The following is a 21969-nucleotide window of genomic DNA, read 5'->3' on the forward strand; positions in this document are numbered from 1 at the left end:
TGTTAAAATTTAGAGATATCCCTTGTCTTATAGAATTAATTTTTTTAACATTTTTGTGGTGAAAAGTTTTTGAAATAACTGAAAAAACAAAGAAGTTTTAAATAAATCTGAATAATTTTGAAGATATTCACTTTTTCATAATTAAAATAAAAATATTTTTATAAAAGTATTTGCGTCTTGAAATTTCTTAAAAAATTACCTAAAGAGTTTAGGGCTTGGATTCCATGATATTTTAAATAATTTAATCCTTTGTCTTAAATTGATAAATGAGCATCGTAAAAATTAAATTAGGAATATTAAATTTTTTTTAAAACATTCTGTTTTAAAAACAGATTTTTCTTTTCGAAAATATTTTACCGACTATGAACAGGCGTTAAAAAAAATATATATATAATAAGAGAAAAAGCGTTGAAAAATTAAATAAACTTAATTTTTAATTTATAAAGGATTTAGAAAAAATTAGGATATTCACGAATATTTTATTACACTTCAAGTAAAATACCATAGTAAGGGAATTATTTAATCATTTAACATTGTCTAAATTTTAAATCAAAATATCTAACCCATAAAAAGTTGCAGTCTAAAATATAAATAGATGTAAGAAAATGTATATCATAGCCACTTAAGTTATGCTTAAAAATATTCATTATAGTACAATTCTTTATATATTATCACTTTTTATAAAACTATCTACATATATAAATATTAAAAATTAATATTAATTTCTTGTCAAATATACATCTCAACTAATTTGATTGATTTTTTACATTTTAGTATGATTTTTAAATAATATATACTTTTCATATTACATTATATTATTATTGAATAATCAGGTGCCTGAAAACTATATGTGTCAATTTATCACATCTTTCGCTATTATATATTTTAAAGTCCTGTAGGTTTAAGTAATATGGAAAAAAATCATCGGTAAAGAAATATTAAATCTTAAAATTGAAATATGAAGTTTTCAATTAATTTTTTTTTGAATTTCAAATTGATTTTATTTTCAATAATATTTCACCGACTATGAGTTTAAAAAATCGCCTGAAAAAAGCGAGAAATCGTTAATAAAACCAAATTGCTATTTAATTTGATTCCAAGTAAGAAATTTTAAAATGTTTCAGTGTTGTATTGGAAAATCTTCTAAGATGTAACAAAATAGTATTGAATTTTTAACCTTTTATAGACAAGCTAAAATTTTTGACTTTGATTTTTATTGTTAAAAGAATTAAGAAAAATTACTGGATATGTAAATACTACATTACTTTTTAATTTTTACTTAACAAAAAAAATGTTTTGGATAATCACAAATAAAAAAGCGACCTATCAATAAAGAACTGTGAAACAAAGCGGTTCATAATTTGACCAATAGCGAATATTTCATATTTTTTTCATTTCTTTATTAGGAAATTTTTTAAGATATGATAAAAATTAAAAGCTTTTTAATCTTGTATAGGCTTAAACTTCAAATAAATGTTTAATATATTAAGGATTTTAAAAAAAAAATTAGGGGTTTACGAATGTTTGATTACACTATTATTAGAATAGTATAGTAAAATTATTATGTAATTATTTATTATTTTCTAAGAATCAAACAATATATTCTTACACATAAGAAGTTGCATTGACTTATCTGCTATAGAAATGATTTTAAAAAAAGTTGAAGCTCTTTAAGTTATGCTTTATAATAAAAGGCGTCTTGATAAAAACGTACAATATTATTGTAAAATAAAAGTCATAATTTATTTTAAACTGTAATTAAACGTGAACACTATATTCTGATAAATGTTAAATATTAGTTATAGTTGAATTATTAGCGTAGATATATGAGAGATTTTAAAAAACTCATAAAGAAAGAAATCACAAGGCATTAAGTCACAGGTATATGCAGGTGATTAATTGAAACTGTATGTTTCAATTTATTACACTTTCCTTTTTTAAATATCTAAAAGTTTTGTAAGTGTTATAGGTTCTTGTAATTAAAAAACATGATTTTTAGGTAAGATAATGAATTCTGGAAGAAACCAGGATAATTGAAATATTTAATTAAAATTATTTTTTTTAAGCTCCTTTATCCAATTAAAAGGATTTATACGTTTTTTTCTTTTATTAAAAAAAACAATGTTTTCAATTTAAATTTACGTCCATAGGTAATATGATGCTTTAATTTACATCTTATTAAAGTGATTCAAGCCTCTTGTTTATATTCATGTTATTTATTTTGTATTATTTATAGGATTAATTTTTAGAGTTATTAGCATTCTTTGACATGTATATCATAATATGTCATATATACGAGTACAGTGTGACACATTTATGTCAAAGTATGATAGTTTTTTGCGTCACTATTTTTTTGATGCTTTTTAAAAAAAAAAGGATTATTATAATTGCTTTAGAATTTGACACATTTTTTTTAAGTGAGCATATAGTGTATCTAATTTCTATGTAAACAATTTTTTAGCATCTTCTATCCTAAAAATTTCAGTTGTTGGGAACTTATTAATAATTTCATCGATAATAAATTACATCAGCTAAATAACAGAAATAGCAGGGCGGCTTGAAAAACAATTTCGAAAATATTTAATTTTCCATAATTAAAAGAAAAATTAATAAACTTTATTCGCGATTACGGCGGATACAGACATTTCAGAGTTTGAGTTTAAGGCTTGAGTTCCGAGATATTTTAAATAATTTAACCCTGTAATTTAAATTGTTAAAAAATCATCCGCGAAAAAATATTATATCTAAAAATAAAGATAAGAAATTTTATATTTTAAAAAGATTTTATCCTCGATAATATTTTATCGATTATGAACAGTTTTAAAAAACGCACTATAGAAGCGAGAAAACGTTAATAAAATCAAATTGCTTTTTTAATTTGATTTTGTGCAAGAAATTTTAAAGTGTTTTAGTACTTTATTGGAGAAGTTCCTTAGATATGAGATAAAGATGTCTTAAATTCTTAGCTCCTTATAAGTGGTGGTCTTATTTAAAACTTTTCATATTAATTTTTATTTTAAAAAGGATTTAAAAACTACTGTATCTGGGTATATAAATATATGATTACATTTTATTTCTTTTAATATTTACCAGAAATAAAAAAATTGGGTAATCTTGGGCTTTTTAATCTTTTATATGCTAAAAATTTTAGTTTTATGTTTTATTATAAAAATGATTTAGAAAAGATGATGGATAAGATTACATTTAAGCTTTTTAGTCAAAATATCTTTAACAGAACTATTTAATTATCCAATATTTTCGGTAAATTATACAATGTTATTTATTTTACACACAAAAAGTTTTATGTCTATGTCTGTACACTAATACCACTGTTTTTATATTTTAAACAACTAGTTTAAATTTTCTATTTTGTGCCCTTGTTTTTATAGTCAATTCCTAATTTTGCAAACATTAAATTATAATTAAACATATTTTAACATCAACATTACTTCAAAGCCTTGTTTGTATTATTTCAAAACCGTCAAAGATAAAAGATATTATATTAAAAAAAAATATTGGATTGACACATGTGTGCAAACTCTGTATTTTAATTTGTCACACCTTCTGCTTCTAAATATCTTAAAATTTATTTTGGTTATAAGCTTGTAAATTTAAATGATATAAAAACATGATTTTCAGATACAATATTAAAGTAAAATAATGAATTCTCAACGAATCCTGGAGAATTCCGATATCATGTAATTTCCTTTTTAAGCAGCTTATACCAATAAAAACAAACTTATTACTTCTTCCTCTCTTTTTGCTTAATTTTCTCTTCTTTATAAGGAAATACTGGTATAAATATATATTTACACCTAAAGGGGCAAATGAACCCCGTTAAAGCTTGAATGTACAGTATAATACTAAAGTAGTTGAAAATTCTTTTCCACAATCAATTTGAATAATTTCCAATTTATTATCTTTTTGACTTAGTAAAATCATCTCATTTAGAAATTAATATTATATATACAGAGCGTAATAATATAGAATAACTAAAGGAAATCAGTGTGAAGGGTGACAAAAAAAACTAACTAAACTCTAAATTAAGAGTTCCTAATATTTTGTATAAATTTACTGAAACAAAAAACCCAAACTGTAAAAAACTTATAGGAAAATTATTGATGTCTCTGCTGTCGATTTAATTTGCTGTCTGAACTACCCTTAGATTTATCTGAGATATTTATCGTGTCTAAAATATAGTTGTAAATTATAACTATGACAAGCTATTTTAAGAATTTGACTTTTTCTTTAAAACAATTTAATTTTTATTATTTGCTAGTCACCCAATTTCTTGCAATAATGGTGGATACCGAAAATTGTATTCAAAATATTTTTTAAATTAGTTTAATTTTTTAAGGAGTTTTGTTCAGTTTAAGGTTTGGCTTTTGAGATATTTTAAATAAATTGACTCGTTAATTAGATTTGTAAAATAATTAGATTTTCATTGTAAAAATAGAAAAATTAAGTTTAACCGCAATACAAAAAATAAGCCTGGACTTAATTAAAGAACAATTATAGAAAAAAAATACATTATTACTTAAAATAATATATATTTTTTAATAATTACGGATGGATTGGTCAGGAAAAAATTAAGATGCCCCTATATTTACTGATCACCCTGTTTTTATTATTTTAATTTTTTGGATTTTGGTTTTTAGTAATTTATGTTATATATAACGTCGAAACGTTGCCCAATCAATGACTTTTATTAAATTGCTATTATTTTGCTTACTTCCCACCTTATGCTTAAAATATTAAAAAATATATTTATTGTAAATAAAATTCAAAATGTACTTCCTTTTTTATATGCACAAATATCTAAGTAACGAAAAACCACCAGAAATGTATACCTCCCTGAAGATGTATTCCAAATTTTAAAAAGGTTTTTAAGAAGATACCCAATATATCTTTATTGTTTACATTTAAAGTTTAATACTCTGAAAAATTGACACATAATAATAATTCACGACCCGGACGAAACAACGAAACTCACATAAACTCCTTATAACAGGAATATGATATATTATGCCAAAAAATTAAAACACGTGAAAATCAACCAATTGCAGTCCAGTAATCAATTTACTCATATTTTAGAATATCATTTTATCAACAATTAAAAACAATATCATCCAACACATTGAACAAATGGTTGGTCACAGAAAAACAAAAAAAGTGCAAAAAGGGAGATAGGGATACAAATAATAACTCATAATAGACTCAACTATCTTAAAACAAGCTGAAAAAATTCAATGAAACATCGACATTTGCTACTTCGACTAGCAAGAAGCTTTTAGTCCGTACTACATACGTGCTTTATCCATGTTCTTAAAATATATGAAATAAGTGACACCCTGATTCCTTTTATAGCAAACTTCATGTAAAACTAGAACACCAATTTAGATAGCACTTACTACCCCACACGTAAAACCTATAAAAACTGAATAAATCATCATTAACAAAGGAATATTCCACAGCGATTCCCTCAGTGCACTGTGGTTTTGTCCATTCCTAAATCTATTGTCAAACCCTCTAAAGGATACTAAATGTGGATTTACCATTAAGGTGCATCCGGAAAGTCACAACATTTTAAAGAGCTTATATTATAGAAATTGTCAACAAATATATCCAAATGACATTTATAACATAAAAATGCAAATATCCCCTTAATAATTTAAATACAAAAACCAACCATCAAACCGCAAAAGATAAGCTTCAAACAAAATTTTAAAAAAGTCTGGAGGGAATATGTACAATACCTGTCTTTAAATACTCGTTTAAAATAGAAAACTGGACACAGACAAATCTACAAGTTCTTAACAAAATCACCCGAACACAATTCACACAATACATAAAACTGCAAACTCAAGCACAGAAAGAATCACAAATAGAAAAAGAGTAAAACAGGGTCTCATTGATATGCAATCACTTCACTTAAAAATAATACAAAAACTCACGGAATATTTTCACGAGAAAGATGGCCAACTACATTAAGCCATATGTACTGTAGAAAAGCAATTTACTATACTAAATTAAGCGACACTAAATATAAAAAAGAAGATTGATAGTGCAGAAAGGAACTACACGGCAGGCACTACAACATGGTTCAACAGATGACATAGACCTCAGCTATAGATGGCTCCGACAGGAGAGCCTTAACTCAGAGACAGAATGATTTCTATTCGCTATATAGGATCAAGTAATTAATTAGAAACGTATCATCCATTTTTCTCGAGACCAAACGAAAACAAAACAAAGGTAAGAACACAAAGTCACGATCTCATCAAAATTTGATGAGATTTGATTTTATTTGATTTGATTGTTTTGTTCAAGTAATTAATACTCTTAATTACAAGAGATACATTATAAAAGACCATATAATAATAATAGAGAGGAAAAGTGCCACTTATTCGCAGAGACAATAGACCACATTACATTTGGGCGTAAGCTGCTTGTTGCCACCGAATATACACAAGAACACAATAATGTCGCGACGATCATCTATATCAAAATCCTAAACAAACTGAAGCCAGATACAATTGATAAACCATATTACACACATTCTCCCAGATATAAACCACTTGCAGAACAAGTAAAAAGAATATGGAACCAGGAAATAATATAGATTGTACCGATAGCACCGATCATAATTTCAGTACAGGAATCGTACCAAAAACCACTATATAAAGCATACACACACACTCTTATTACACGAACACATAATCACAAATATACAAAAATCAAATTTATTCTAAATACTTGTAACATCGTCAAAAGATTCCTTATTCAAGATGAATTCCATATGCTCCAGTAAGTGAATAAGGCTTTTGACTTGGATTAGTCCTATAATAAAGCTGTTAATATTAGTTCATCAGATCTGTGGTGCATAATAATATTAATAATAAAACAGAGTCCGATAACATGGCAAGGACTTCAACAGAGCTTCATCCTTCTGATATCTGAGAAACCTGGGATAAGTGAATGATTTCCCTTTCTCCAGAGGGGAGTGCGATTGAAGTGCGATCAGTATAATAATAATAATTAAAATAATAATAAGACTTGTTTAAAAGTAATACATAAATAAAATAAACCAAAATGATAATTTAAAAACTCATTATGCTAGTCAACAATAAGTATCTTATTTACTTATATGTATATTTTATTTTAGATAATCTAAAAATGCTATTCGCAAATTACAATAAATATTTAACCTTAAAATTAATTTATAAATATTTATAAAAAAAAAGAAAATTGTTCAAGTACCAAAGACTAAAAATAAAATAGAAATATAATAACTGAAAATAACATATAAAAATGTTCGTAACATGTTTACTTCTGCCGTGAGAAATGAAAAGAAGGCCTATATTAATTTTTTGCACAGACATAGGAATAAGAAAGTGCTCTGGAATGGTTTGGACAATCTTAATATTTATAGTAAAGCAAAGAGCAATTCTACTTCAAACCTACCGGACAGCTTAAAAAATCCGGAAGCAATTAACCAGTTTTTTGTTGAATCGGTGCATCAGGTGTCTACACCAGTTACAGCGGAGACCATTCGGGAATATCTGGGTGGAAAAATCACGGAGCAAAGGTTCGATCTAGAACTGGTGGATACTGGTGGCGTATCTGAAGCTATTTCGAAAATAAAATCGAATTGATAGTTTGTCATTAGAGATGGTTAAGATATGCTGTCCCAGTGTCATACCGGTGTTAACTCACATTTTTAATACTTGCATCGAGAAAGGTGAATTTCCCTCTTTATGGGAAAAGGCAATAGTGTTGCCACTGCCTAAAATCTCTAAACCTTTGATTGTTCTGATTTACGACCAATCAGCTTACTGTCTGTATTGTCCAAGATTTTTGAGAAAATTATAATATACAAGCAGGTGATTGAATACAATGATAAAAATAATTTGCTCTCGGAATCGCAGTCAGGATTTCGTCGTAGTTTTAGTACTGCTTCAGCTCTTCTTGGAGTCTTGGACGATATGATTGACGCTTACGATAAGAGCGAGACAACAGCCTTAGTTTTGTTAAATTTCAGCAAGGCCTTCAACACTCTTCACCATAATTTGCTTTTGGCGAAGCTCTTTTCTTATGGTTTGTTACCGAAAGCTGTGCATTTTTTCAGTAATTACCTGGCGAAAAGATCACAGAGGACAAGGGTAGGTAACTCATTCTCTGCGCCAGCCGATTTAATAATAGGTATTCCCGAAGGATTCATGCTACGCCCTTTACTTTTTATACTTTATATAAATTACCTAAAAAATAAAATTCGAAACTGTCGTATGGCTCAATACTGTGACGATACACAAATTAATATACAGTTTACCAAGGATAATATTTTTGAATTCATGGAATCATTGGGTCGGTGCTTGGATGCAGTACATAATTATTCAGAACAAAATGGTTTAAAATGAAATCCTAAAAAATCTGCTGTTATCTATATTGGCCCCTTGGCATCATGGTGTCGTATGAACTATGTCTATCTCATGATAGATGGTAAAAACATTTCGAATTTAAAGGAACATAAAAACTTAGGTATTGTTTTTGACACAAATTTAAGATTTAAAACGCAGGTATCTAAAGTAGTTTAAAGAGCATATATAATTCTGAGAAACTTGTACAAAAGTAAGGCTCTCATATATTTTGACAATTTAAATAAAAAAAAGAAGTAAGGGTAATTTAAAAGGTAAATATATAATACTGAAATATAACTATGTAGCTTTTATAGCTGTTCGATAAACCATATAATAATTCAATAATTTTTCAACCATTATTAATTCAGCAAAGTTCAAAAGATAATATAAATTTAATTCATATAGTATAATATGACCAGTTTAATTGGCCCGTGGCAAGTTAATACAATATAATACCAACGTCAAATGCTCAACTAATATATCCAGTTAAATCATACAATATATTACATGTATTCCATTAAATTTGACCTTTTAATCCGGCCGAATATTAAATCACCTGTCATTAAATCAGGCGCTGTCAGAGCCGAATCCTACACCCGTCTCCCGCCGTTGATGCATCCCGCATCGATGACAGATTCGCAGATGATCGGTGGTAATTCCGGTCCGGTTAACACCGAATGCGTGCCACAAACCACTGCCACTGATGAGGGGAGAGATGTTGCCGATGACATTGAACCAGGTAAGTTAAATTCAAATTTGGATTTTAAGAAATTTATGAGAGGTTATGGGATCTCCTGGAAGATTCTGGTTCTGGATGATGTAAATCTTAATATTTAAGAGGATATTCTAAGTAACAAAGAATTCATTTATATTTCTCAAAAATACTTACGTACAGTGTGTCTACTTAAGTTGGCAACATATGAAAAACTTTTTTATTATTGATGTAGGTAGTAGTTTACTGAAAACAGTTTGTGAAATTTTTTTTTTCTAGGCCAATGTTTCGAATTATATTCAATTCATCTTTGAGATTTAATGTCCGGTTTACGAATATTACTGGTTTACTCATTTTATTGATGTATTCGATTTTTGCGTTGAGAGTGGCTATTTTCAATATTTTATTTCATTACCGACAGACCTTTGGCGTTTTTTTTCAGGTCAACAGTCTGTTGGTAATGAAATATTTCATTTCATTGATAATAAAGTATTTGAAAATTTTATCGGAATCGGCGTTATAGTGCGTTACGTAATTATATGAATCTTCGTAAAGAAATATCTGTTGCAAAACAATATTATCGAATAAGAACTCATCTAATATTTTTCATTCAATAATTATATTCCGATTAGAAAACTAACCAAAAATCAATTTAATCAAAAATTACTGTCATTTTAATTTTGTTTTAATGTACGTCTCCAATATGCTCAGATATTGCGATGTCAAAAGTAATTTTTAAATGAACTCTCCTTTTCTGTTCCATTTTTTAATATGTTGACAAAATGCTAACATCAGTAACCCAAAGATAAACAGGATGAGATTCTTAAAGTTTCCAACTGTTTCCACACCAAATTTGAATTTACTCTTAAAGTTAAACAAGACCATTGGATACATAGTAGACCTCAGATAGTAAATACTATATCATTTTTGCTCCTCGATTAAGGTAATTTTTCTAAGTGCTCAAAGCCTAAAGAAACCTAATAAATTAAAAGTTTAGTGCTTTTGCAATGTCTTGCATGCAAGTAAGTTATCAATTTTTGGTGCATGATTTTTTTTATAAACTGTTCACAAAGTAATATTTACTTTGTGTGATAATAGTACCCCAAGAATTCCGGTGATAAGCAACACCAAAGTAGGCGTACTATATTGGCGGCTCGACCAGAATCAAATGGCTAACATAAATAATGTAATAAACGAACAAATTTTTGCACTATTTCAACATACCAAGCAGAAAAATTCGTCCATTATCCCAAAGATGCTGGTCATACACTTTTATACAAAAATTACACGAAATAAGCACCACAAATATTTGTGATGCTGTAGATTTCGTGTTTTTACTTTTTATAAAAGTACCAGTCAGGATATTCAGGATATTAAGAAAGAGTAGGGGAAAAAGTATTAAGAAAGATATAGGGAAAGAATAGTGAGATTGGCAATGGTCACATAAGATCTACAGACTGAAAACATTAAACTTAAACAAAAGATTGCAGCACAGGGAGATCAACTAAGAAGAAAAAATATTCTAGTATTTGGGTTGATGGAAACGAATGAAACGTCACTGAAAGATATTGTGTTAGAATTTTTAAATGGAATGTTAAAAATTCAATTAACGGTTAGTGATTTGGATAACTTTTATAAGGTCGGCAAAAAATCAATTAGTAAAACGAGGCCAATCTTGATTAAGTTTGTTAGAGAAATAACGACTCAGCAAAACTTTTAGGAGCTATAGAAAATTAAAAAGTAGTACAATTAGCATTGTTCAAGATTCGTCAGCGGAGAAGAGAACTAAAAGAAAAATCCTTTATGATTTTCTAAAGATGACCAAACAAAAGAAAATTAAGCTAGAATCCAAAAAAATTAATTGATCATCAAATAACGAAGAGTATACCGTGGAAGCTTTAAAAAATCAGAACAAGCAAACATTTTGAGAACCAATAGTGAATAAAGCTACACTTTTCCCAAATAACAGCGCTCCTTTTACTCCCACAGTTGAAGGAAAAAATCAGGAAAGTCTGGAAGAAGAACCAGAAGATGCGTTTGAACTGGAGGAGATACAGAGAGAAGAAGAGAAGAATTACATAGGGAAACAAGAAGCACCTCGAACTCGAAATCCAATATCGCAACAGTAACCTCACTTTTTTAAACTCCTATGACGACTAAATCAAGAGGGCCTTTGGGTAATAATAAAATTATAAAATAGAGGGGGTTTCACTTCATGGCAGACATAAGACAGTTACTGCTTTGGAAATATTTATAACAATGATTTTATTGCTTTGGAAATTGAAGGTTATACATTCGTTAGAAGGGATAGAGTTTCCATTGAAAATAATAAATATCTGGGTCGAGGCAGGGGAATGCATATTCGAAACTGAATACATACATTGGAGTCGTTGTCAAATGGTCAAATAGTAAAAAAGTATTTAACAATTATGGATTCAGTTGAAAAAATAAATAAATGTACTTATTGCTTAGGGTCGATCTATAAATTACAACGGGGCGATTTTTCTTTATTTTTGGAAGCATTTGAGGACATTAACATAATTTTTTTAGATATTGATAAAAAATTATTTACTAATTTGGACACCTTTAATCTAAGGCATATAATACATAGCCTAACTAGAATAACCGAAACGTTCAGCATTTACTGTTAATTAAAAGACTGGATTGCTATTCCTAAAAATCTAAACAACTATACTAAAACAGTAAAAATTATTGAAAATAATGTATCTGATCATCATCTAATACAATTTTCATTAGATTTAAATATAAAAGAATTTTTTTTAAATCACATTCCGAAATTTGAAAAGAATTGATCAAGCACTCTTTAATATCTAGTTTGATAACATGCAATTTGAGCCAATTATTTACTTAAAACATGCGAATGAAAAAAATAGGTTTTTAAATCAATCAAGTTTGACAATATTTGATTTAATAGCACTAATAAAAACCGTACTGATAAACAAGCAATAACTTCCGGTGCTGATAGACAATATGGAGGAGATGATAAAGCTAAAAGAGAGAGCCTATACGAGGTTTAAGTCATCTTAAAGCCTAGCTCATTGCTAACTAATATCGTAATAAGTCAAGAAAAAAAGCGTTATTTAGAATTTCGCACTCGGTCTAACTAAAACGCAATTTGGAAGAGTCCTAAGAACCTAGATATAATAAATAATTCTAAATTAGTCCCAGACAAACTAAATAATCCGACAGATAATAACAGCTTTTTTATGCAATATTCAGGTTTTGCAATAATAACACATGAAGATCTTTTATCCTTCTACCAACAAAATATAAAAACTTATTTTTCAAACTTTTTTTCCTTTCGGACCGTTGTTGCTGATGAGGTTAAAAATCAATTGTGTTTATTAAGATCTTTGGCATTTGGCACAGACTTAATTAATTATTAAATGCTAAGAATGTGTTGCTCAAAAATACTACCATACATCACGAACATTATAAATACATGTTTGCTAGAAGGCGTTGTCCCTACAGACTGGAAGATAGCAATAGTACAACCTTTGCCAGAAATAAACTCGCCAAATGAATATAACGACTTAAGACTAGTAAGTATTTTACCATGCCCCTCCAAAGTTCTTAAAAAAATAATGAAAATAATGGATACGCAAATAAGGTAACGCTTAAAAGTTTAAGTGTTCCCTTATTTGCCAAAGGGGATGATTTCCCAATCAGGATTCAGACCGGGGTATAACTGCATCTCTGCCCTTAACAACATCACGGAGAACGATGCTGAAAAAACTACTGCTTTAGTCCTTCTAGATTACTCTAAGGCTTTCGATACCATTAACCATAGCATAAGCTTTTACTTTTCATTCTTTCATACAAAGGGTTCCCCAAACAATCAGTACGTATGATGGAAAATTATTTACATAAAAGATTTCAGTTTATTTCAATATCATCGGGACATTCCGAATATTCTATAATTAAAAATGGAGTTCCACAGTGTTACATTTTATCTCCCATTCTGTTTTCGATTTATACGTGTAACATCACTAAAGCCCTACAGGTGTAAATCAGATCAATACGTCGATGACACTCACAACTAGATATTCATTTTTTCCTCAAGATTAGATACATGCAAAACAAACCATTGAAGATGATCTGGAGCGTTTAGTAGATTTCTTTAAAAAAAATTATTTAAGTGTAAATCTGGAAAAATCAGCAGTGCTCTATTTTGGTAAAAATAAGTCGAAGCTTAACAAGAGGATGAATGTAACTATTATTCATGGTAAAGTTGTGCCTGTTTTGGTTTGTTCTAAGAATTTGGCTCTTATACTAACAGTGAAACAAAAAACTGAGTGAACAGACATTTTGGTTCTTAGCTTCTTCAATTACTGTGATGTAGTATATGGTCTGTGTCTGATCCAAAACGATGAGGCTAGGATTCAAAAAGTTCAAAAGTCATGCCTAAGATTTATTAACTGTTAAATACAAAATGATTGGATATGAAAGAACGTAGAGAGTTGCAGTTTTTAAGTTTAATCGTAAAATTATAAAGACTAAAACTGCTACAACGGTGTTCCTGCCTATCTAAGGGCATTGACAAAAAATTCAGATTTTAAAAGAAAAATGAATCTCTATCTTCTGAATCATAACCTTTAATTATCAGATAGGCTGTCGAGTATTATGTACTGTTAATTTGAACTTTTTGTTATCTCTAGAATTTTTCCGTTTGAAATCCCTTAAAACGCTGTTAGTATTAGTTTCTCTAGATAACACTTGATTAATCCTTTTGCGGCAACCATATGCAATATTTTGAGATAATTTATATATTAGGTAATTTTAAGTATTTTATTAGATGCTGGACTCGAACAATTTTTAATATTTTCCAGCTCCTTTTTTACATTCATTAGGTAAAGTACTTGTTAAGAAAAACTATACGTATTGATACTCTGATGTAAAATTCTTTACCAATGCAAGTAAAAGTTATTATTATTAATATTACTTACTTGCTTTTTTGGACTAAAATTATCAATAATATTGGTACACTTTTAGTTGACTGGTACCACAAACCAACTTTTTCTAAAATTTTTTTTTATTTTTTTTCAAGATATAATGCAATAAAAAATAAATTTTATTATAAATCTTAAGAGAGTGGAACCCTTGCTTTATCTAGCCCACAATTTAATCATAAAAATATTAATTTAATAACTTTAAAATTTAAAAACAATTATCCATCGAATCTCACCAATAATATTTTAAATAACAATAATTTTTTAATCAATCAATCTTCAACCAGAATCAACAACAGCAAATTCTACAAAATTCCTTACATCAAAAATCGATCTGAAAAACTGGATAAAACATTTCATACTAAAAACATGAGAGTAGCCTTTAGCAATCCTGATATACTGGGCAAATCATTTTTTTACCAAAAAAAAAAGAGTAAAACCTCTACCAACAGGAGTTATGTACCAAATTGCAAATTTTTTTTACCAAATTAACATTACCAAATTACCATTGCAACAATTGCAATAAGTGTTATGTTGAGCAAACAGGCAGATATATGAGACAACGTTTAAAGGAACACGAAAGGGATGTTAAAAAAAGGAAATATTGTTAATCCCACTGCTTTAGTGGAACATATCAGAGAACTGAATCACAATGCTTCACATAAAAAAACATGATACTGTAACCTTTAGTCGTGATACAGAGAACCTGGGTGCAGCATATTTAAATCTCATCCAAAATTTCCCAATACGTTATATTACAATAGACCTCTATATATCGTCTTACGTATACTATACATATTTCTTTTTATAGTCCCAATAGCTTATAATAAGAAACCAATGTGATATATTTATTTATTTTAAAGAATTGCAGGTTTAAGTGTTTATTTGGTTTGTAAAAGTAAATATTTTTTGTGTGTGTCCTTTCTGTTGTGACTCAAAAGTCCCTATATTGTTACGATCTCTATGTTTAAACCTGTGATGTCTTTTTGTTTAATAACGCAAGAAAACTCAAACTTTGGTAAATCTCTTTTCTTTGTTTTAACTATTGTATATTTTGTGATCTATAGCTCCATGACATATTTATAACTTGTTATTTTTTTTATATTTGTTTATCATGGATTGTCTTGGTACAGACGATTTTTACGTATGAAAATGCTGAAATGTGGAATTATCGTTTTTTCTATAATTTAACTGATACTAAATGTAATTTATATTTTTGTTTTAAATATTGTATCCATACTATATTTTAATGTATTTTTTTTCATATTTAAATTTAATTTTCCATATTAACGTATTATTTAGTCAATGTCTCTTTTTTTATTTATTTTATTTTTGTTTCTTTATCCTCAAAAAACTACCATCTTCTTTTATCCTATTGGAGAGCCTTGACGATACCTTGAATATAACTCGAAACGCTGACCTAGAAAAAAATTGCTTACTTTTGTCTTTGACCAATAAGCCCACAACCATGTAATTTTTTTTTATTATTTTTTATAAAAACTTCTGCATAAAACTAAAATGCAACAAGCAAATATTAAATTTTATTAGTCGTATACAAAGTCTCTTAAAAAATGTAGATTTTACTTAGAGAGTAAAATATAAATAGCTTTATTTTTTATAATAACGAAACTTGTTATAAGAAAAGGTTGTTTATAACTAAAAACTACAATAAAATATGCAATTATATCCTGCTACTCAAATTTTTTCCTATTTATTACAATAAAAATGCAAATGTTAGTGTAATTTCATAAAATCTAGGATGCAGTGACAAGCAAATAATTTGTTTATAGCACAGTGAGGTTAAAAATATCAATTGTATTTAGCATTTGACAGGAAGTATTTATAAAGTTTATAAAGAAATGCCAGCAATGTAGAACATAAAATTAAAATTGTGTTAATTGTGGGTGACGATTATAAAATGTATCGAGAATACGCAAAAGTTTTTAATAGTCGAAACCCAGAGAAGAATCTTCACTGTGGGGCAGCAAGAGAAACATTAACTGTTAATAAACATTAAAAACATTAAATAAACATTTTGGAGTTAGTAGAGAGATGTTAGTAATAAATTTGTCAAGAAACCCTAACAAACAGTTATCAATAATGACATGGAATTTGAAATAATGCTTTGAAGAATCGATCATCCTAAAAAATTCTTGCGAATAAGGGCACCTTCCAGGTGATATCCTCTTAAAAAAATAGGGATTTTCATAATTAAAAAAAAACAAACAGGTTTTACCCATATGAGCCCCAATTTATTCGTTAAGACCAGGAGATCGTGATAGACGCTTTGAATTTTGCTCTATGATATCCAAGGAATGTTAGAAGATAACCTATTTATGTGAAGATATATTCTTTTTTTGGATAGAAATAGATTAATCTCTTCCCAAAATTGGTGAAGTGATCCTAATCCAAATTTTAATATTAAAACTCGCTTCCAATATGCATTCAAAAAAAATGTGTAGTGTGGCATTTTCAGAAATAAAATAATTGGTCTTTTTTCATGAATCTCGAATGCGCACCGTTATTTACTCTTTTTAGAGAATGAATTAGAAGATTTTCTTAGCAACATTTCCCTGCTTTAACGTCAACAAATATAGTTCCAATAGAATTGTGCTCTATGCCACTGTAGGTTAGATGTAAGGGAATACCTTGAAAATTCTTTTAATGGAAGAGTTATGCATCGGTTTTCAAAAATGCTCCTGATTTGACGCCACTCGATTTTTACTTATAGGGTTATTTAAAAAGTACATACATCTTTAAAAGCCATTTACAGATATTGCTAATTTGGAAATAATCATTACAGAATCGGTTAAGAGTATTACTCCGTTTATGATTAGAGCAGTATTGAATCACTTATTTGATAAAACATTTACCTGTATTGAAAGAAAAGGATATATTGAGGCGTTATTAGGACATACATTGCCACACCTTCACCTCTTCCAGTTCTGTCTTTCATATACAAATTATAGTTTTCCACAGTATACAAATTACCGGGCATGTCAGCATTCCTCTAGGTTTTGGAGATAGCAATGGGGTTAAACTTCGACTGAGAAATATAGTCTTTAATGACTGACCAAAGGTTTAGATGAATAGTTCTTAGAGTACCCAGATTATAACCGACGTTCTCAATACCACATGTTGACTAACCTTCTTTAATAAACCATTGAACTACATTAAAGGAAATCCTCAGTTTGGAATAAGCAAAAATAATTAGGATGTCCAACAATAATCATAAGCTTTACCAACAACTCTTACATTTTTTTCTACGGGAAAGTGAGACAGTAACCCTTTTATCACTTATTATAAATAATTTAAAAATCCTTAAATATTTTTCTCAGATGATGAGGAAGCAAGTGAGGAACTACTCGAACGCCTCGCCTCAAGACACTACTATAGCTACACAGCTGCTTTGGGAGTGACAGTTGGAGTTGGCTGCCTACTTTTAGTACTCAACATGTTAATTTTTGCTGGAATTTATTATCAGGTAAACAACTAATATTTGAACCTTAACAGATAATGAATTAATTTAAACTATACAGCGAGAAAGAGATCGAAGAAGACAAAACAACGGTCGCTCAAAAGTATCCAGAGATGACAGAAGTAACTCAACTCCTTCCACTGAAGAGACGATTCCTATGTCGCAAAGGCCAAGCACCCCAGGAAGTAGTGCGAGGCAATCTCCCCTTATTTGTAGGAGAGACCAGGAACTTATGGAAATGTCCATTAGTTATAACACAGTAAGTTTTTGGAAATTTGATGCAACTGTCATGGTTATACTCTGTCTTTTTAGATCCCTAGAAGCCAAAACTTTCATCATGCAACATCAGGCCTAGCATCAGCCAGCAGCACCCTAAAAAAAGAAAAACCGCCACCCCCGGTACGTACGTCAAGCAACCCCGCACCGCCCCCTCACTCTAATACTGGAACCATCAAAAAACGAGTCCAGATCCAAGAGATCACCGTATAGCATTCGGACGAGTCGGACCGTCAAAGTGCCAGACCAGAACGTCACATTAAGTTTGACAAGTCCTGTCACTTTGACAGTCCGACCAAAGGGCGTGTCACGTCCAAGCCGGACGTCACGCCTGAAGATAAAGTGGAACAAGTTGAAACGGTGTCGTTGGACCAGTGCGATTTGGTCAGTGTGAGGTTATAACAGCAAAGTGGTTTAATATTGGTGGTTGTTAATGAATAATTCGGTTGTGACACAATTAGTGATTGAAGACTAACATTTTTTCAGGTTTTGAAAATGGTTCTAGGAAATGTCTAAAGGCGATAGGGGAAGTTATTTAGGTGGTATTTAGGTGTGAACATGAAAAGCATAGTTCAACAAATCAATTTTTAATTTGAAAATTTAAGATGAATTTTTAGAAATGTTTTATTTTTATCCCAACTATCAAATACAAATATTGAATGCATTTTATCAACTATGTTTCAAGGTCAGTTGGGCAACCAGAATTTGTAAGGACACATGCTTGAAATTTCTTTGAAATTTATTGTCAGCATATTAGTAATGATCATATTAAATGCTTTAAAAGTCACTTGATGATGAATCAGGAGAATTAGATGACTATTAGTCAGTTCCACAGAGAATCCCAAGATTGGTTGGCCAATCAGAATATATTAAAACATGTGCTTGCTTCCTTGGTCAAGAAGATTTCTGCCATGTTTTACTCTAATTCTTAACTATAATAATTCTAAACTAATATTTCACTCTTAAACAGTCTATTAAAATAATTAATATTATACGTTGAGATCAAACTCCTAAAAGACTGATATTAAAAGATTATGTATTAGAGATCAGATAATTCCAGGTAAAGTTCCTCTAGAAATTTTCACTGGGATTTCTTCCTTGGTCACTTTATTTCCAGACTTTTTGAAGAAGACCTTGTCAAAAACTCATTTTGAATCTTATAATATATATATTCTCACGTCTAGGTATTGACATTTGCAGGGTTCTTTGAGGTGAAAAGTTTTAAAACTAGCTATTTTAGGACCCCTGGAACTAATAAATTAAAAAGAGTATCTAAAAATTTTTATTTGAAAATAGATATAACCTCTTTCACGGTCACGAAACTTGGAACTCAAAAAAAGAAGGAAAGCGAGAGACTTTGGTCCTCGATCACCTACTGTGTGATTAGTTGGGCTACTAAAAAGAAAAATCTTTTTTTTAAGAGAAGTAACTATGAGACATATAAGAATAAGCATTATTGAATTTTTATTTAATAATTTTAAGACTATAATAACTTCTTCTATTGAACCTTCCTAATTATCTGAATGTATAACCGACTAAACTACAGCATGTAAAAGTGAGTTTCAATTGTATATGTAGAAAAATCTTGTTGATGTATAACTGTAATTTTTCAGAAAATATGTTAATTACTTAAAGGGGTTAATTTACTAAAGAAATTATTTTTAAAACATTCTAATAACTCGACAGGATTTATTTTTACTTACTTTCTCATTACATAATATGAGGTGCAAACACCTCCAACTAATATGACGACTTATTATTAATAAATAATATAAAATGTAGCAGGAATTTATAGCTTAATAAGTCCAAATTGTAAATAAAACCACAAAATGTTTTAAGGAAACTTCACTATCATAAATCAAATTATTTATTAAAATCACGTCTGATCATATTGAAAATATTTATATACATTTTATTTTAAAAAAAAGTTTATTTATTAAGTTTCCGTCAATAAGTGAATAAATATATTTTAGTTTATATTGTAAGTAACGGAATTTAATATTGTTCAGTATGTCCCTAAATAATTTGTCTTAAATATATAAACAAATAAGAAATATTCAATAATATAAATCAAAAATTAGTATTTTATTTGAAAAATGCAATTTTAATTGTAGAACTTATATGCACTCTTGAAATGAGTAGTCATTGTATTTTTTGTTTGCAAAGATTTCATTTCGGTTAAGATTTGATCTAAAAAAAATATTATTTACTTTTTAATATATTACTGTTTATATACTATGTATTTCTTACTAAAATTGTAATAAATTACTTTGCATTAAAGTCATCTGGTGCTTACACTGAATCTAAGTCATGTATGTAGATAGGTACAGGGTGATATTTTTTTAATGGTAAGCATGGTAATAAATACGTTAGTTAGACCATTGTGGAAAAACAAAAACGTTAAAATAATAATCAAAATCAAGTTTTTATATACCAAAATCTCTATTAATAAATTTTCCCACTAATCAATCAGAGCAGAAATTTTTTTCGTTATATGTATGCGGAATTTTGTTTAAGAAATATACATACTTTTAAGGTACACAATTAGTACGTTTTACCCAGAATTTGCTTTTTAAAAACGTTTCAAAAACTGATAAAGAAAATTCCGTAAGTAAAAAGATAGAAAAAAATTCTGTTTTTCTTTTGTTTTTTTTTTTGTTTTTTTTTTTTTGTTAAAAATCTTGAGTAATTCCTTCAACAAAACTAAATAAAATAATTCCTATATGCAAACTGAAAATTTAAAAAGTAATCTATAATTGTTATAAGATTTGAATTGTTTTTGCAAAAGTCTATTAATTTAGAACAAAAATTAAAATATATAATTTGCATATAAGGATTTATGCGTTGGATAATTTGCAAACACTTTTAAATTGCCGAAATAGATGAAATTTTGTTTATATACTTCTAGAAAATATGTAAACCTAAATTCTATTTAACATAGATAGATAACCCAATAAATAATTAAAAAAAAATTAATATCCCGATAAGATCCACAATTTGTTCCTTAAAAATATTTTTTCTAGTGAGAGCTAGATAAAAAAAAAGTACACGCTTATCTTATTTTCCATATATTATAAGTTTTTTAGTTTTAAAGCTGTAAAAATATCACAAAAAACAACAAGAACGTTATTTTAAGCTAGTCAGTGTCAGAATGTATTGCGTAATAGAGTGTATAATGGTAAATCATCCTCATCATTATTTTAAACGTTGTGATCTGGTTCTTGCTTTTTTTTATTAATTGAATCAATTCCATAATTTCAAAACCGACATCATTTCTTCCTTAGTAGCTTCTACTTTTCTTGAATAATCTTCTATATTTAGTAAATTATAATTAATAGGGTAATTTAAGTTAATTTTCCGGCCCTTTACACCCTTAGTCTGTTTCTTCTTTGCCGCTGAATAAATTTATAAAAACTAAAACTTCTTTTGGTTGCGGCTACTAATGATGGTAAGTTTAAAATATTTAGAGCCAATCTATTTATTTTAGAACTGGAGTAAATTCCTGCCTACCAAACAGGCGCAGACAGATTTTTTATTGGAATTGACGAATTTCTTAGTAAAAATAAGATCTATTTGTGAAGAATATTTTAGATGATGTCTTGGAGTTTCATAGTTAATGAACCCCGTTGTAATTAAATTTTCAGCTTCAGTTAAATTCTCTCAAGTAGATTTAGTTCTAAGAGGTAAGAAGCAAGATGAGCGGGTTTTAAACAGTTATGTTCTCGTTTTTCAATTTAACATATTCTCTGGTCTTCATCTGGTATAATAATAGATAAATTTAATACTTTGTATCGGAATATAAAACTTATATTAAGAAAGCATGTAAATTCTTTTAAGATTGTTCACCCAAAAGCCTTTTCTGCTTCAATTCATGGTTAGCTTGAACAAATGTTATCTACGTAGAGATTGCTTGAAACAACTCCTAAGTAGCTTTTCATTGTAACCAAAATTCATTATTTCATTTTGAAACAAAAGTCATACTGTATTTGTTGAAAGAATATCAGAGATATCATCGACTGCTAAATGTTTCAATGAATATTTAGTGGCCAAAAAGCTTTTTAGATAAAAAACAAAGGAATCCCATCTTGTTTTTACCGGAAATTTTAACGAGATGTA

At 28.6% G+C, this 21969-nt stretch overlaps 1 protein-coding gene across 1 annotated transcript in view; it reads left to right on the forward strand.

The window, feature by feature from the left end:
* The window catches only part of LOC126735075 (neuroligin-1-like), a 545354-nt gene extending 525853 nt beyond the window's left edge, over positions 1 to 19501 (forward strand). Inside the window, exons 13-16 of the mRNA XM_050438970.1 lie at positions 8989 to 9156; positions 17438 to 17583; positions 17639 to 17836; positions 17890 to 19501. Coding sequence (XP_050294927.1) covers positions 8989 to 9156; positions 17438 to 17583; positions 17639 to 17836; positions 17890 to 18066 — 689 coding nt within the window. The 3' untranslated portion in view covers positions 18067 to 19501. The remainder of the gene's footprint in view (positions 1 to 8988; positions 9157 to 17437; positions 17584 to 17638; positions 17837 to 17889) is intronic.
* Positions 19502 to 21969: the final 2468 nt, after the last annotated feature.

This window comes from Anthonomus grandis, chromosome 4 (genome assembly GCF_022605725.1).
Source record: "Anthonomus grandis grandis chromosome 4, icAntGran1.3, whole genome shotgun sequence".
Classification (NCBI taxonomy): Eukaryota; Metazoa; Arthropoda; class Insecta; order Coleoptera; family Curculionidae; genus Anthonomus; species Anthonomus grandis.